Below are 16981 nucleotides of genomic sequence, written 5' to 3'. Positions count from 1 at the left end.
AGTCAGGCTTTGGGTGGCTCAGCTTCTCTAAACTTCCATGTTTCCAGGTGTCAAATGGTAATGACAATGGTACCTATACCTGGAAGGACTAGAGGGACAGTTAAGTGAGATAATGTATGCATAAACAGTGTAGAATATAGTAAGCATTCAATACATGTTAGTTTTTATTTTATTTTATATTTAAAAAATTTTTTGGAGTTCCCGTCGTGGCACAGTGGTTAACGAATCTGACTAGGAACCATGAGGTTGTAGGTTCGATCCCTGGCCTTGCTCAGTGGGTTAAGGATCCGGCGTTGCCGTGAGCTGTGGTGTAGGTTGCAGATGCGGCTCGGATCCCGCGTTGCTGTGGCTCTGACGTAGGCCGGCGGCTATGGCTCCGATTGGACCCCTAAGCCTGGGAACCTCCATATGCCACGGGAGTGGCCCTAGAAAAGGCAAAAAGACATAAATAAATAAATAAAAATTTTTTTTCAGGAGTTCCCATCATGGCTCAGCGGAAGCAATCTGACTAGCATCCATGAGGATGCAGATTCAATCCCTGACCTCGCTCAATCAGTTAAGGATCTGGTGTTGCCATGAGCTGTGGCGTAGGTCACAGATGTGGCTCAGATCTGGCATTGCTGTGGCTGTGGCGTGGGCCAGCAGCTGCATCTCTGATTCAACCCCTAGCCTAGGAACCTCCATATGTCGCTGATGCAGCGCTAAAAGACAAAAGAATTTTTTTTTTTTTTTTTGGCTATGCCCATGGCCTGCAGAAGTTCCTGGGCCAGGGATCCAACCCATGCGACAGCAGCGACTCGAGCCACAACAGTGACAATGCCAGATCCTTAGCCTCTAGGGAATTCCGTTAGATTTTATTAACACTAAGAAAAATACTCAGGTTGACTAACTCTGAGTTTTAATGAACAAATCACTCCACCTCTGCTTAAGTAGGGTGGTAAGCCAGGTCTCCCTTCCAGGTAAGGACCCTACCTATAATCCAGTAACCAAATCAGAGACCGTTTCAGGAAATTTGGGTCTCTAAGAGATACCCCAGAAAAAGCACTCTCATTTCTTAGACGGGGCTCGCATTTGCAGTGTGGAAGCCTGTAACATCACGTTGTGTTTATGGTGTAATTACTGAGGAGAAAACAGTGTTCCTCGTTTGTTGGCCAATCTTCCTGTCTGTAGTCTCATTTCTATTTCAGCTTCTGGAACAATCTTGCTCACTTCCAGTTTTCTTCACATTGCTTGTTTTGCTCAAGGCACCAGTGTATCCCTTTTGCTTAGTGGGCCAATCCTAAACTCCTCAGTTTAGCATTTGAATCGGATCCCCCCCCACACACACCACCACCTGCAAGGATGTTGTTTCTGGCCCTTTTGGCAGGCTTAGAAAGTGTTTGATGGATCCGACCCTGGGATAACTGCTTAAAACAGAACAAAATAACAGTCTTATTGAGGTATAATTACATACAATGTACATACGTACAATTACATGTTTAAGGTGTACAACTGGCTTCTCTCACTTGACATCTGTATTTATAGCTGTATCTATCTATCCTCAGATTATTCCGTGCTTTTTGTGTAAGTCAATTCCTTATTGTGAAGTAGCTCCATTGCCTGGCTATATCCCATTTTGTTTAGCCATTCCTCAATTGATAGACATTTGGGTCATTTCCACTTTTTGCCTATTATGAATGACACTGCTGTGAACATTCCTGTACAAACTTTTGTGTGGACATACATTTTCATTTCTCTGGGGTAGATGCCTAGGAGTGGAATTGCTGGGTCATATGGTAACTCTGTGTTGAACCAGTTGAGGAATTGACAGACTGTTTTCCAAAATGATTTTACCGTTTAATACCCCCAACAGCAGGGTACAAGAGTTCTAGTTACTCCACAGCTTGAGGCCCTTCTTTAGCCAACATCTCCCCAGTGTTGTTTCTTCTTGCTTCCTCCTCCCCTAGGAGTTTCTTCCCATCCACTCTTTTGGTGGTCTGTCTCAGTCTCTTGGCTTTAAGTGCCATCTATCTTCTGACTACACCCAAATTTCTACCTCCAGCCATCACTCCCTCCTGAACTCCAGATTTGTCCTGTTTGGCCAGGACAGTCCTGGTTTATGCTTATTAACCCGACATTATTAATGGTGTTCTGGTATATTAATTTCTATTGCTGCTATAACAAATTACTGCAAATGCAGTGGCTTTTAAGCAACACACACTTATTATCTTATAGTTATGGAGGTCAGGAGTCTGACAGGAGTCTCACTGGACTAAAATCAAGGTGTTTGGCAGGACTGCCTCCCTTTCTCAAGGCTATAGGGGAAGACCTGTTTCTTGGCTCATTCAGGTTGTTGGCTGAATTCAGTTCCTTGTGGTTGTAGGACTGAAGTTCCCATTTCCTTGCTGGTAGTCAGCTGAGAGTTATTCTTACCTTCTAAAGGCTACCCCCATTTCTTGGCTCCTGGGCAACTTTGTCTTCACAGTTAGCCAAGTCCTTCCCATGTCCCATTTCTTCTGCCTCTTATTGTAACCTGAGTCTCTCTTCCACCTTCCTCTTCCACTTTATCTGGGCCCACCCAAATAAGCCATGGTAATTTTTCCATCTCTATGTCCTTAACCTTAATCACATCTGCTAAGTCCCTTTTGCCATGTAAGGTAAATAGTCACAGGTTCTTAGGGATTAGGGTGTGGACCCCCTTGTCGGGGGTCATTATTCTGTCTACCACAACTATTTCAGACAGACATGAAGAGCCTATGCTCCAGCCACCTGTCTACTTGGCTTCTCTACTTGGATATCTCACAAGTATTTCAACTTTGACACGTCCAAAAGAGAACACTTAACTCCTTCCCCACCAAAATTCTGACCCTCACCAGTCTTCCCCACCTTAGCCAATGACAACAGTATTTATCCTGTTAATCAATTCAAAAGTGAAACACCTAGGTGCCCTTCTCGATTTCTTCTTTTGCTCCCTACATCCTGCTGAGTCCAACTCCAAAATTATCTTGAACCCATTCTTTCCTCTCCATCCTTATTGCCACCATTCTAGTCCAAGCCATCACTTCTTACCTGGACTTTGTAATAGTCTCTTTTTTATTTTTATTTTTTATTTATTTAATTAATTTATTTTTATTTTATCTTTTTGCCTTTTCTAGGGCTACTTCCTGTGGCACGTGGAGGTTCCCAGGCCAGGGGTCGAATTGGAGCTGTAGCCACTGGCCTATGCCAGAGCCACAGCAACACGGGATCTGAGCCACGTCTGCAACCCACACCACAGCTCACGGCAACACCAGATCCTCAACCCACTGAGCAAGGCCAGGGATCAAACCCACAACCCCATGGTTCCTAGTTGGATTCGTCAACCACTGCGCCACGATGGGAACTCCAATAGTCTCTTTTTAGAAAAAATTTATTTATTTATTTTTGATTTTTTTGGCTACACACCCAGCATGCAGAATTTTCTGGGCCAAGGATAGCGCTCACGCCAGAGCAGTGACAATGCTGGATCCTTAACTACTAGGCCAGTGGGAAACTCCTGGAAGAGTCTCTTCCCACTCACAGCCTTGCTTCTCTCCAATTTGTTATGCACATGGCAGCTGGAGGGGTATTTTAAAAATGAAAATCAGGGAGTTCCTGTCTTGGCTCAGTGGAAATGAATCTGACTGGTATCCATGAGGACTCAGGTTTGATCTCTGGCCTTGTTCAGTGGGTCATGGATCCGGCATTGTTGTAGCTGGAGTGTAGGCCGGCAGCTGCAGCTCCGATTTGACTCCTAGCCTGGGAACCTCCCTAAGCCACAGGTGCATGGCATAAAAAGACTAAAAAAAAAAAAAAAAAAGAAAGAAAGAAAGAAAAAAGAAAATCAGATTATATGGTTTCTCTGCATAAAAACCTTCAATGATTCTCCACTGCATTAAAATAATAGAATAAAATCTAACTTCCTACTGTGGCCCAAGTGGCCACATATGATCTGACCTTCTCTCCAACCTCATGTCACTCACCACATTGTCACCACACTCTGGCTCTCGCTCACCTCTTTGCTGTTCCCCAAGCCTTTCTCACCACGAGGACCACTTTTGCATCTTCTGGACCCCCTGTCAGGGATGCTATTCTCCCTAGTTCTTCCTGTGGTTGGTTTGTTCTCATTTTTCAGGTCTCATTTCAAATATCATCTCTCATAGTGGCTTTCCCTGGTTCCCTGATTTAAAATATTTCCCTCACCTCCATTAATTCTCTAATGAAGCACCCTATTTATTCCCCTTATAACATTACGATTAAATAGTTTTTTTTTTCTTTTTAGGGCCACACACATGGCATATGGAGGTTCCCAGGCTAGGGGTCAAATCAGAGCTGTAACCACCAGCCTATGCCTCAGCCACAGCAACGCGGGATCCGAGCCGCTTCTGCGACCTACACCACAGCTCACGGCAACGCTGGATCCTTAACCCACTGAGCGAGGCCAGGGATCGAACCCGCAACCTCATGGATCCTAGTCGGGTTCGTTAACCGTTGAGCCACGACGGGAACTCCTAACGTGGTTAGTTTTTGTAGTGACTGCCACCCTCATTGGAATGCGGATAAGGACTCATCTGCCTTGTGTACCACTGAGCGTGGTGTGCGAGCAGTTGTTGAATAAATGCGCGGAGCAGTCCTCTCACTCTATTCGCCATTCCTCTTGCTTCCTTCCACCTGTGACACCACGGGACACCCAGCCTTCAACCTTCCCCCTTCCCTCCCTCCAGCCTATTCTTCACTATTATCCTCTCACTTCCTTCGCAACTTCCTTCAAGACTCCTTGTGCCTCCCAAATTCCCTGCTCACTAGTAACCCCCCTCCCCTGCGATTACGCCCTTAATCGCTGATTCAGTCAGTGTACACGAGCCCCCCCCCCCCCCCCCCCCCCCGGCAATCTTGTTGCTGCTGCATTATCATGCCCTTGCTTGTATTTGCTATGTAATTACAGTCATGCCATGTATGTAGGTATGTTTTGTTCCTTAAGATTCTAAGTTACTCCTAGGTCAATATTACATCACACTTCTTTATAATCGTCCTAAAGTACCCAGTCTAGGCTGGTGGTGCCCGCTGTCAGCCATAAAGCAGAAAAGTGGAACACTCCCTTTGTACTTCTGAGAAAATGCAAAGAGCTGGAAGTTCATTTTAGGAACAGAACTAGAGTTGTAAAATAATTTTTTACAGCTTTCAGATTTTTTTTTTAAGCTGTTTACCTTAAGGAAGTAGTTCCCATCGTGGCTCAGCAGTTAACAAACCCGACTAGCATCCATGAGGATGTGGGTTCCATCCCTGGCCTCGATCAGTGGGTTAAGGATCCGGCGTTGACGTGAGCTGTGGTGTAGGTCGCAGACTCGGCTTAGATCCCTTGTTGCTGTGGCTGTGGTGTAGGCTGGCGGCTGCAGCTCCAATTGGACCTCTAGCCTGGGAACCTCCATATGCCATGGGTGTGGCCCTAAAAAGAGGAAAAAAAAAGTTGTTTACCTTAAGGAAAATAAAGAGTAACAAACATGAACTTTTCACTCTGGATTAAGAATTTGCTACCTTCTAAATTCTAAGAGATTGGATTATAGATGAGATATTCATGTGTGTATTAACTGCTATTCCCCATAAAATACAGTTTGCCCCAGCAGTTGGAAAGATGAGTTGTTTTCATATATGCAAACAGGACAGGTTTCTGAGAGTTTAAAGATTTTAGCCAGTACATCTTTAGCCATAGTTTTCTAACTCAAATTAGTAATAAATGATCAGGGAGTTCCCATCGTGGCTCAGTGGTTAACAAACCCGACTAGCATCTGTGAGGACACGGGTTCTATCCCTGGCCTCACTCAGTAGGTTGAGGATCCGGCATTGCCATGGGCTGTGGTATAGGTTGCAGATGTGGCTCGGATCCCGTGTTGCTGTGGCAGTGGCGTTGGCTGGTGGCTGCGGCTCCAGTTCAACCCCTAGCCTGGGAACTTCCACATGCCATGGGTGTGGCCCTAAAAAGACAAAAAACAAAAAAAAAAGTAATAAATGATCAACACATCATTTTTCTTTGGAAAATTTCTTAAGGAAAAATACTTTCAACATACTGTGTGTGTATGTGTGCATAAATTAACAACTTAATATTAGACATATTTTAACACATAGTTACTATTCAGGAGGTACAGTTATATAAACTTGACATAGAATCCTCAATATGGAATAAATGCAAAATTTGATTTAAAAAAATCTAGCAGAGATGATTAGAAGCGTTTTTTGTTTAGTTGCATTTCACGCGCGCGCGTGTGTGTGTGTGTGTGTGTGTGTGTGTGTGTCAGATGTTCTGTGTGATCCTTTCTAGGCAACTGGGACATGTTGTGAGAATAAGTTGACTAAATAATTTATTTTCAGGGTAGGCTTGCAAAGCAAGTTAAAAGGGCAGAGAATTCAGGCCACTTGAGCTACACATAACTTCAACTGGCAGAAGGTTTTTTGGGCATAACGAAACAGCCATGGTATAAACTACCTTCCAGAAACACAAAATTCTAAGCCTAGGATGCTTCCAATTTAAATAAAGAAGGGTGGTTCTACTATGACAGTGGTAACTTTTATTTACTGATTTATTTATTTAGCTTTTTAGGGCCGCACCCGCAGCATATGGAGGTTCCCAGGCTAAGGGTTGAATCGGAGCTGTAGCCGCTGGCCTACACCACAGCCACAGCAACACAGGATCTGAGCTGCGTCTGCGACCTACACCACAGCTCATGGCAACACTGATCCTTAACCCACTGAGCGAGGCCAGGGGTAGAACCTGCAACCTCATGGTTCCAAGTCGGATTTGTTTCCGCTGTGCCATGATGGGAACTCCGACAGTGGTAATTTTTAAATGTTAAATGTTTTCATTTCGTTTCTGAGAAGGCAGCATTTACCCCATGGTGTGTGCACTCAGAAAAAGACAACAAAGATTACGAGTTCCAGAAGGACTGAATGGGAAGGCTGGAGTGAACGTGGGTGAGACTAGGCTGACACGGGTTAGCGCAAGCTGTGAGTCTGTGGCAGGGCTCATAACATGGTATCTGCTCGGCCACTTCAACTACATGTTGCTCTGAGGAGTCACGGCGATGCCCTTTCTTTGGTGTGGAGTTAATGGCCTATCTACATCCAGAGTGTAAATTGCACACTTCCTTAGTGCTAGGTTTCGTTATGAAATCTGGTGGGATGCCATCCTGAGACAGTCATGTTGGGAAGCCCTCAGGGGGTGCAGGTGTTCTTGGGGCCATCAGTTTGGAGCTCAGGTACGGCTCAATCTTCTATCTCCAAAAGCAACAGACAGAAGCACCCTCTCGTCGCTCCATGCATGCACAGTTCTTAGGCTCCACCTATCTCTGCAACACGTCTGCCGACAGCGCACCTCTAGTTCCACTCGATTTTAAAGAGTTGGTTTTTTAGACTTTAATTGTCCAGTTTTGAAGAACTTCTTCAATTCCCGTAATTCCTGGGGCTTCAAACTCTGATCCACCCCTGGGGTCAATTTATAGCTCAGAGGAGACATGATGTAACCGTTTTGGTAAAGACAGATTCTCTTGCAGAACTCAAAGGTGCCAAACATCACTCCAAAATAGGGAACTATCTGTTTAGAAGGAAAATGAAAATCATGTTAAAATCTTAAAAGAAAGCTGGCCCAGGGAGGGTTGGGGAGGAGGAATGGCAAAGCTGTTGACGGGCACACCTTGGGGAAGCCTGGGTCTGGGTTAAAATGCACGTAGACAGTCTGACGCTGCCTGTCAACATATGCTTGGGTTTTTTTTTTTCGTTTTTTTTTCGTTTTTTTTTTTTTTGCTTTTTAGGGCCGCATCCACACAGCATATGGAGGTTCCCAGGCAAGGGGTCAAATGGGAGCTGTAGCTGCTGGCATACACTACAGCCACCGCAACGTGGAATCCGAGCCTCCTATGGGACCCACACCACAGCTCACAGCAATGCTGGATCTTTAACCCACTGAGCAAGGCCAGGGGTCGAACCTGAGTCCTCATGGATACTAGTTGGATTCTCTTCCACTGTCCTACAAAAGGAACTCCCAACACTATCTGAGTGGAATCATTTATGTGTCGGCTGGTGCAAGGTTAGTCCAGAGTTCTTAACCTTTTTTCCCTCTTTGGTCATGGAGTTCTTTAGGAAAATGATGAAAGTTATGGATATTTTCTTCAGAGAGATGCACATACGCCTGTGCAGACACAGTTTTGCATATAATTTTGGGAGAGGGGGTTAGGGTTCCGTTTAGGAGTCCATGAATTCCCATATTGGGAACCTCTACACTTTACATGCTCAGCTCCCAGGGAGGGGGTATCAGATGTCCCCACACTGCACAGGGTTCCCCCTCCCCCCACCTTCACGACCAGCAGCCAGCCTGCATTCACAGGCTGGAGGAGGTGGTTCCATGCAAACTGTAGGGGGCGCGGCGAAGGCACAGAGCAAGGTGGAATTGGAAGAAGCAGGCAAGCAGGAGACCCTTCTCTCACCTTCAGTAAGTTGGCTGCCAGTCCATTCCAGAGCCCCAGCACTCCCTGGGTTTTCACGATCTGCCGGAAGCAGTCCACTGCTCCTGAGAAGTGGACATCTACTCCTCCCCCGTGGGGAAGGTAGGGGCTCTGAGCCTGGCGGGAAAGAGAAGATGGAGTGAGGCGATTTAGTCACCAGGAAATAAAGCTTCTAGCCAAGCAGCCAAGGTCTCAAGTCTGGGGTCTGGATGCAATGTCCCGGCCAAGACAATGACAAAGTATGGCTGCCTTGGGGCTCTACTTGCTCCGCGGGCTGAGAATGAATATTAACAAGCACCATGTTCACATATTTGAGGTGATTTTTTTCTTTTTTGGCCTCCCCGTGCCATATGGAGTTCCTGGGCCAGGGATCAGATTTGAGCTGCAGCTGCCCCCTAAGCTGCAGCTGTGGCAACACTGGATCCTTAACCCACTGTGCTGGGCTGGGGATCGAACCTACATCCCAGTGCTCTCAAGACACCGCCAATCCTGTCGCACCACTGCGAAAACTCTTGGTGATTTTTTTCTTGGAAGGAAGCAGCCATTTGGGACAGACTCAGCTTCACAGTTAACGTTGCCTCTCAACCTATGCCCTCTGGCCGTGGCAGACACCTCCTAGGCACTTAAGCTTTTTGTAAATGCCTTCTGTTTGCTTGTCTTAACCGACCCCTCCCCTGCAAAGTTCTCAAGTGGGGGCTGTTCCTTCCCCCCATCACAGATGACACAGGGCGGGGAGCAGAGGGAAGGGCGTTCTTCCCTCCTCCTCTTCCCAGACTCTGACTCTGCCACTCTCATGCCAAGGGGCTCATGCCACTGAACCACACTCCCTGTCGCTGCTCTCAGCTGCTGGCCTCCTGGGCACTTTTCCACATTCACTGAGGCCTGTGACATCTGGTAGCTCCCCCCCTTCCACACTCAGCACCATCATAGGGAGCTTCGGCATCTGTAGTCACGAGCCATCCCCTACCTAGTTTCTGGGCCTCAGCTTCAGTGATCCTCACCTTTACACACCTTCGGCCCCCCACAGACTTCATCACCACGCGGGTACCATCCTGACAACTGCCAAAATGCCCCATCTCTGAAAGTAACTTTTTTTGTCCCTTAGAAAAACACTTTTCTTTCTTCCTCTTTCTTTTGTTCGTTCGTTTGTGTTTTTAGGGCTGCACCTGCAGCATATGGAGGTTCCCAGACTAGAGGTCAAATTGGAGCTACAGCTGCCAGCCTACACCACAGCCACAGCAATGCTGGATCTGTAACCCACTGACTGAACGAGGCCAGGGGTCGAACCTGTGTCCTCATGGATTCGTCCTCAGTCGGATTCGTTTCCGCTGAGCCACGACAGGAATTCCCCTAGATGAACATTTTTATGATCAGTTGAAATAACTTTTCAGTATACCATCATCAGTAGCTGACCACATGGAAATTCCTTTGTCCTTCTTGAAATAGCTGTGTATTCTGGCTGACTCCACTTCCTCTCTTCCCACCTTCCCACTGCAGTCTGGCATCTGCCTCCATCAATCCGATTAACTGATTCTGGTCAGGCCTGTATCTTTTCCTTTTCTTTCTTTCTTTCTTTTTTTTTGTCTTTTTCTAGGGCCGCACCCGCAGCATATGGAGGTTCCCAGGCTAGGGGTCTAATTGGAGCTGTAGCCACCGGCCTACTCCTCAGCCACAGCAACCTGGGATCTGAGCCGCGCCTGTGGCCTACACCACAGCTCACGCTGGATCCTGAACCCACTGAGCAAGGCCAGGGATCGAACTTGTAACCTCACGGTTCCTAGTCGGATTCGTTAACCACCGCGCCACGACGGGAACTCCTGCCTTTCTTCTCTTCAGAGCATTCCCTGACTTTTAATAGTTGGTATAATTATTTATTTTCCTTATTTGTCCGCTCCTATCTCCAACTAGCATTTCAGCTCTGCGGGGAAGGGATTTTCGTCCTCCATCAAGGTGAAGGGTGAACTTTGGGAACAGGGCTTCCCTTTGAGGTATAGTAACAACCAAGCAGCGACCAGAGTGTGAGAAACAGAACATGAAATGGACCAGCTTGATTCTCCAGCCTGGAGTTAGAGGAACCAAAATGGTCAGTGGTCCTTGGTGGATGTCTTACTTTAAAGCATTGACCTTAGCACTGTTCCAGCTCAGCCTCCTTTCCTTCTTGCCGCATGGATAAAGAACTGCTATCAGGGAGTTCCCGTCGTGGCGCAGTGGTTAACGAATCCGACTAGGAACCATGAGGTTGCGGGTTCGGTCCCTGCCCTCGCTCAGTGGGTTAATGATCCGGCATTGCCGTGAGCTGTGGTGTAGGTTGCAGACGCGGCTCGGATCCCGCGTTGCTGTGGCTCTGGCGTAGGCCAGTGGCTGCAGCTCCGATTGGACCCCTAGCCTGGGAACCTCCATATGCCGCGGGAGCGGCCCAAGAAATAGCAACAACAACAACAACAACAAAAGACAAAAAACAAGAAACAAGAAACAAAACAAAACAAAACAAAAGAACTGCTATCAAACTGATGTTAAGCCTCCCTTCCCTGAGGAAGAATCTGCCTAATCACAAGACTTGAAGTTCTTCATGCTACAGTAAGACCGAAATATTGAAAAGCGGAGACTGTGTTCATGCAGGAAGTTAACTGTGTTATTCTGCTCTGCCATCATATTATTGATTTATCTTCTGCTGGGTTCCAGTAAAACTGCAGAAAGCCCCCAACGATTCTGCCTCCTGGGTCCCCTGCCCCAACTAAAACAAAAGACACTAACCGAGTGACATGAGTTGTATGACAGGTCCATTATAATCAACTTGTGATAAAGCAGGGACCATCTATAGTCAATCTTAGGACCTTAACAACCTTCAAATGCCTTTCCTTGACTCCAACTTCACCGCCAAGCCACCGTCAGTGCTCATGTGGACCACCGCAGCAGCTTCCTCAATAGTTTCCTTGGGACATAAAAAGTTTGACACTCCCTGCCTTCTCTCTCTAGAGTGGCCAGTGATTAAAAAAAAAAAATCAGATCTTCTAACTTACCTGCTAAAAATATTTAAATGGTTTTATTTATTTATGCATGCTTTTTTAGGGCCACACCTGTGGCATATGGAGGTTCCCAGGCTAAGGGTCCAATTGGAGCTACAGCTGCCGGCCTACACCACAGCCACAGCCACACCAGATCTGAGCTGTGTCTGCGACCTACACCACAGCTCACGGCAACGCCGGATCCTTAACCCACTGAGTGAAGTCAGAGATTGAACCCGCATACTCATGGATGCTAGCCAGATTCGTTTCCACTGAGCCATGACGGGAACTCCAAAATATACATTTCTTCCTGTTGTCTGTAAGCCATAGTGAGAATGTAGTGGTAAATGTATTTAACAGCTGGTCCTGTGGGTGGGGGAAGCCCTGAGTTGTAGCATTTGCTGATTTCAGTGGTATAAATACTCCCACTGTGGCAGATTGTAAGCTGTCAACTGTGAGGTCCACCAGCTCCCAGATTTGCTGCGATTTAAGAGTCAACTCTCCTGAGCCAGCAGGAGTGGCCGGACCCACTACTTGAAGGCTACGGGCCCTGCGTGATCCGCCCTCGCACATATTTTCTGTTTCATCTTGTGTCATGCTCTTGCTCATGTGCTGCACCTCAGTTGCTCTTGCCTTTCTCTTCTCTGCTCCTGTCCCTCCTCTGAGTCATAGGATCATGGAACCAACTAGCTACTTGACATCTCCGCTTGAAAGTCGAATAAACACCTTGAACTTTATATGTCCCACTTGGAGCTCCACCCCAACCCTGACCGTCTCCAGCTGGCCTCCTGTCAGTCGATGGCACTGCCATTGACCTATTGGCTCAGGCCAGAAAACCCGAGTCCGCCTTAAGCTCTCTTCATCTCTCACCTTCTATCCCATCTACCACCCGCTAGCTCCAGAGCTCCAAACGTGCGCCAAATCTCTCCACTTCTCTCTCTTCCCACTATCATCATCTTAGTCCAAGCCGCCAGCATCGTTCACCTTCCTTCCAATGGCCCCATGCGTGTCTACCTGCCGTATTCTCCACATAGCGGCCAGAGTGATATGATCAGGTTATTCCTGGACTTCGGCTCTTCAGGGCCTTCCTGTTGCCCTCCGAATGAAGTCCAGACTCTCTCACCTGCCTTAGCAGGCCCTCCAAGACCTGGCCTCTGCCCACTCCTCCGTCTGACCTCTTACTCCTTCCTGCATTACATTCTGTGCTTCAGATACTTTTTGGCTCCACTGCCAGCACCTCTCACTGTCTCTCTTTTTTGGTCGTTTTTAAGGCCACAGCCGTGGCATATGGAGGTTCCCAGGCTAGGGGTCCAATTGAAGCTACAGCTGCTGGCCTGCACCACAGCCACAGCAACTCCAGATCTGAGCCACATCTGCAACCTATGCCACAGCTTGTGGCAATGCCAGATCCTTAATCCACTGAGCGAGGCTAGGGATCGAACCCGTATCCTCATGGATACTAGTCGGGTTCTTAACCCATTGAGCCACAGTGGGAACTCCTCACCATCTCTCTCTTGAGTGAGGGCCAGTGTTTCCTTACTACCCCCTCGCCTATCCACTGCCCACACCCTCCCAATGGCAGCCAGGTAACATTCAAAACTTATCAGATGCTGTCATTGCTTTACTTAGAAACCATCACCAACCCCCGATTTTCCAAAGAAAAACTTCCAGAAGGAAAGTGTTCCAAAGAAAACTTAACAGAATTCAAAACCCTCTGCCTTTTGGCCCCCACCTATCTTCCCAGGATCATTTTTCACTATCACTTGTGGTGGTTAGTTTCATGTGTTAACTTGGCTAGGCCATGGTACCAGATAGTTGGTTAAATACTGTCTGGATGTTACTGTCAAGGTATTTTGCAGATGAGGTTGACATTTAAATCGATAGACTCTGGGAGTTCCCGTCGTGGCTCAGTGGTTAACGAATCTGACTAGCATCCATGAGGTCGCAGTTTCGATCCCTGGCCTCGATCAGTGGGTTAAGTATCTGGCGTTGCTGTGAGCTGTGGTGTAGGTTGCAGATGCGGCTTGGATCCCGTGTGGCTGTGGCTGTGGCTGTGGTGGTGTAGGCTGGCAGCTGCAGCTCTGATTCAACCCCTGGGAACCTCCAAATGCCACGGGTGTAGCCCTAAAAAGCAAAAACAAACAAAGAAACAAACAAAAATCACCGGACTTTGAGTAAAGCAAGTTACCCACCCTTCATAAGGTGGGTGGGCTCCATCCAATTAGTTGAAGGGCCTTAAGAGAAAAAAGACTGAGGTGCCCCAAGAAAGAGGGAATTCTTCCAGCAGTCTGCCTTTGGACTTGAACTGCAACATCTCCAGCCTGGCCTACCCTGCAGATTTCAGACGTGCCAGTCCCCACAATCCTGTGAGCCAAGTCCTTAAAATCAATATCTCTGGGCTCTGTTTCTCTGGAGGACTTGGACTAATACCTACCCCGATCCCAGGAACCCTACATCAAGCCACACTTATGATTCCTTATTATTGTCTTCTGAACACTATGTATCCTTTTTCTGTTGGGCAAAATCCTAGTCACCCAGGACTAGGTCAGGTCAGATGGCACCTTATCTTGAAACTTTTTTTTTTTGGCCACAGTGTGTAGCAGCTTAATGTGGATCTTAGTTCCCAGACCAGGGATTGAACCTGGGCCGCAGTGGTGAAAGTACTGAGTCCTAACCACTAGACCACCAGGGAACTCCCTCTTGAAACTTCTTGCTTCTGCAATTAGAACTGCTTGTTTCCTTGCTCCCTCTTCCCTGTGTCTCTCCCTCCTTTTCTTAAAACCTACCTCTGTTAGCTCCATCACCCAGCTTCAACAATTACCAATATATAGCCAATCTTTTTTCATCTCTACCCCTTGCAAGACATCCTTGTGGTGCAGCAGGTTAAGGATTTGGCGTTGCTGCAGCTGTGGTGCAGGCCTCAGCTGCAGTGTGGGTTCAATCCCTGGCCTGCGAACTCCTCTTCCTTTTCTGTTCTCCCTTAGTCACTGGTTAGACTTCTGCTGTGGTCCAGACTATCTGGTATGAGTTATGTGGATGCAGTATCTGGGCTGGCCGCCAGCAAGTGTATGGGAGCAGGCACTAGGCCTTCTTCACTGTCGTAGCTCTTCAGGGCCCTTCATTGCACATGTCAGGCACTCATTAAATGCAAAAAAAAAAAAAAAAAAAATGCCCCGCCATGTGAATGTCACCGTAGCTTTTCCCAAATACAACTCTAACGATGACCAAGCTCAAATAAGCCACATGAATCATCATGAAGTATGAAAATGGCTCATATTTATAGAGTGTTAGGTGTCAGGAACTACCCTGAGCCCTTGAATGTACCAGCTCATTTAACCCTCACAGAAGCCTCGTGAAATAGGTAGTATTATTTTATTAGCCCTATTTTATTTGTTTTTGTTTTGTTTTGTTTTTGGCTGCTCCTTCGGTAGGTGGAAGTTCCCAGGCCAGGGATTGAATTCACACCACGGCAGCAACCTGAGCCACAACAGTGACTACCGGATCCTTAGCCAGCTGTACCACAAGGGAACTCCCTGTGCCGCCCCTGCGCACCTTTTTTTAGCCCTATCTTATAGAGGGCAAAAGGGAGCCCATGAAGGGACAAACCTCCTAAATCATAGGCCACCTGAGAAAAAGCGTCACCTGAATCTGGGTCTGTTGGACTCAGATTCAAGGTCTGCCCCATTAAGTCACACCATTTCCTGATGCCCACAACTGAGAATACGACCTCAGTCCTGGCCAAACGTTACCACACATCATCGTTGAATGTGAGTGTCGCAGCCTACACACCAAATGAATTCTTCATGCTAAGACTGGAGTTCTGGGTGTGCTAAGAGTAAGTGCCTCTGCAAGTGTCACACTAAAGGCATCCTCAGATCACAGAGGCAAACCTGTATCGCCAGTTGCTGCCAGGACTGAGGATCTGTGTGCCCCCAAAGTTCATACGTTGAAGCCCTAACTCTCATGTGATGGTATTGAAGGTGGGGCCTCTGGGAGGTGACTGGGTGGCGCCCTCATGAATGGGGTCTGTGCCCTTACAAGGAGAAACCCAACAGAGATCCTGTCTCTTACTCCACTGAGGGGAAACACAGTGAGAGAATGCCCATCTGCAAACCAGGAAGACACCAAACCCGTCAACACTTTTTTTTTTTTTTTTTTTTTTTAGGGCTGTACCTGCAGCATATGGAGATTCCCAGGCTAGGGGTCTAATAGGAGCTGTAGCCACTGGCCTACACCACAGCCACAGCGATGCCAGATCCAAGCCATGTCTGCAACCTATACCACAGCTCATGGCAACAGATCCTGGACCCACTGGGCGAGGCCAGGGATTGAACTTGCATCCTCATGGATCTTAGTCAGATTCATTTCCACTCAGCCACAATGGGACCTCCTCAACGCCATGATCTTAAATTCACTTCCTAGCTTCCAGAACCATGAGAAATAAGTGCTTGTTGTTTAAGCCACCCAGTCTATTGTGTTTGTCAAGGCAGCTCGAACTAAGATACCCCCAAAGGAAGAGGAATGGTAAGGCAGTGCTTCTCAACCGTTAGTTGCATATTAGATGAACCAGAGAAGCTTTCCAAAACCATCAGTGATTGGGATCCACCCCTAGAGATTGCAATTTAAGTGACCGAGGTTGAGGTCTGGACGTCAGCATTGTTGGTGAGCTCCCCAAGTGGGTCTGATAGGCAGACGGGTTGAGAACCACTGGTGGAGGCCCTCCACAGCACAAGGCAGCTCAGGGCTCAGACCCGAGCCCACCAGTGTGCCGTTGACACCCAGGGTGCTTGGGGAAGCACACGGGCCCTGAGGCCAGGCTGCTTAGACTGAGACCTCACTTTGCCAGCTCACTAGTTCTGGACTTTGAGCAAATGCCTTGACCTTCCTGAGCCTCAATTTCCTCTTCTGTACAATGGGATAATAATAAACACCTGCTTTATAGGGGTGTTGTCAAAATTGAGTGAAATATGTGTAAAGTGCTCAGAATAGCATCTGACATGTAGTAACCACCACTGCTATCATTATTATTTAGTATTTAAACTTGAAGAAGAGACAAGTATGCCGAAGACTAAACCAAGCCCCTAGACCAGAACTGCCATTTACCCAAACTGTATCTTACTAGTAAAGAGAAATGAAGCATGTCAGGTTACCAGCCCTAAGGCCCTGAACTCAAATCCTCCCTCCACACAAACCCAGGTGACTCTCTCAGCTGTCACTGTCTAGCTCAGACCTGTGGCTGCCAGGGTGGGCGTGCTGCGTGCTGCAGCAGACATCCTCAGAGAAAAAATGAGAGGAGCCAGGTAGTCCTGGCTCTGCCACTATCTGCATAACCTTGACTGAGTCCTTGAGTTCTCCGAACCTTAGTTGGCCCACATGTCAGGGAAGGAGGCTGGAAGGAACTGACCTTGAAGGCCCTTTCTCGTTGCTCTGATCCATGCTGCAGCTCCTACTCCATAGTCCTTCCTGCCTCCAGGACTTCAAAGCTGC

The 16981-nt window shown here is 47.4% G+C and overlaps 1 protein-coding gene across 1 annotated transcript in view; it reads right to left on the bottom strand.

Annotated features, from left to right (window-relative positions):
* Positions 1-6917: 6917 nt before the first annotated feature.
* SLC25A43 (solute carrier family 25 member 43) overlaps positions 6918-16981 on the bottom strand; it is a 37210-nt gene continuing 27146 nt past the window's right edge. The window contains exons 4-5 of the mRNA XM_047765176.1: positions 8472-8606; positions 6918-7582 (exon numbers count right to left, since the gene is read on the bottom strand). Coding sequence (XP_047621132.1) covers positions 7382-7582; positions 8472-8606 — 336 coding nt within the window. The 3' untranslated portion in view covers positions 6918-7381. The remainder of the gene's footprint in view (positions 7583-8471; positions 8607-16981) is intronic.

Source organism: Phacochoerus africanus, chromosome X, assembly GCF_016906955.1.
Source record: "Phacochoerus africanus isolate WHEZ1 chromosome X, ROS_Pafr_v1, whole genome shotgun sequence".
Lineage (NCBI taxonomy): Eukaryota > Metazoa > Chordata > Mammalia > Artiodactyla > Suidae > Phacochoerus > Phacochoerus africanus.
This window is presented reverse-complemented; position numbering and strand designations above follow the sequence as displayed.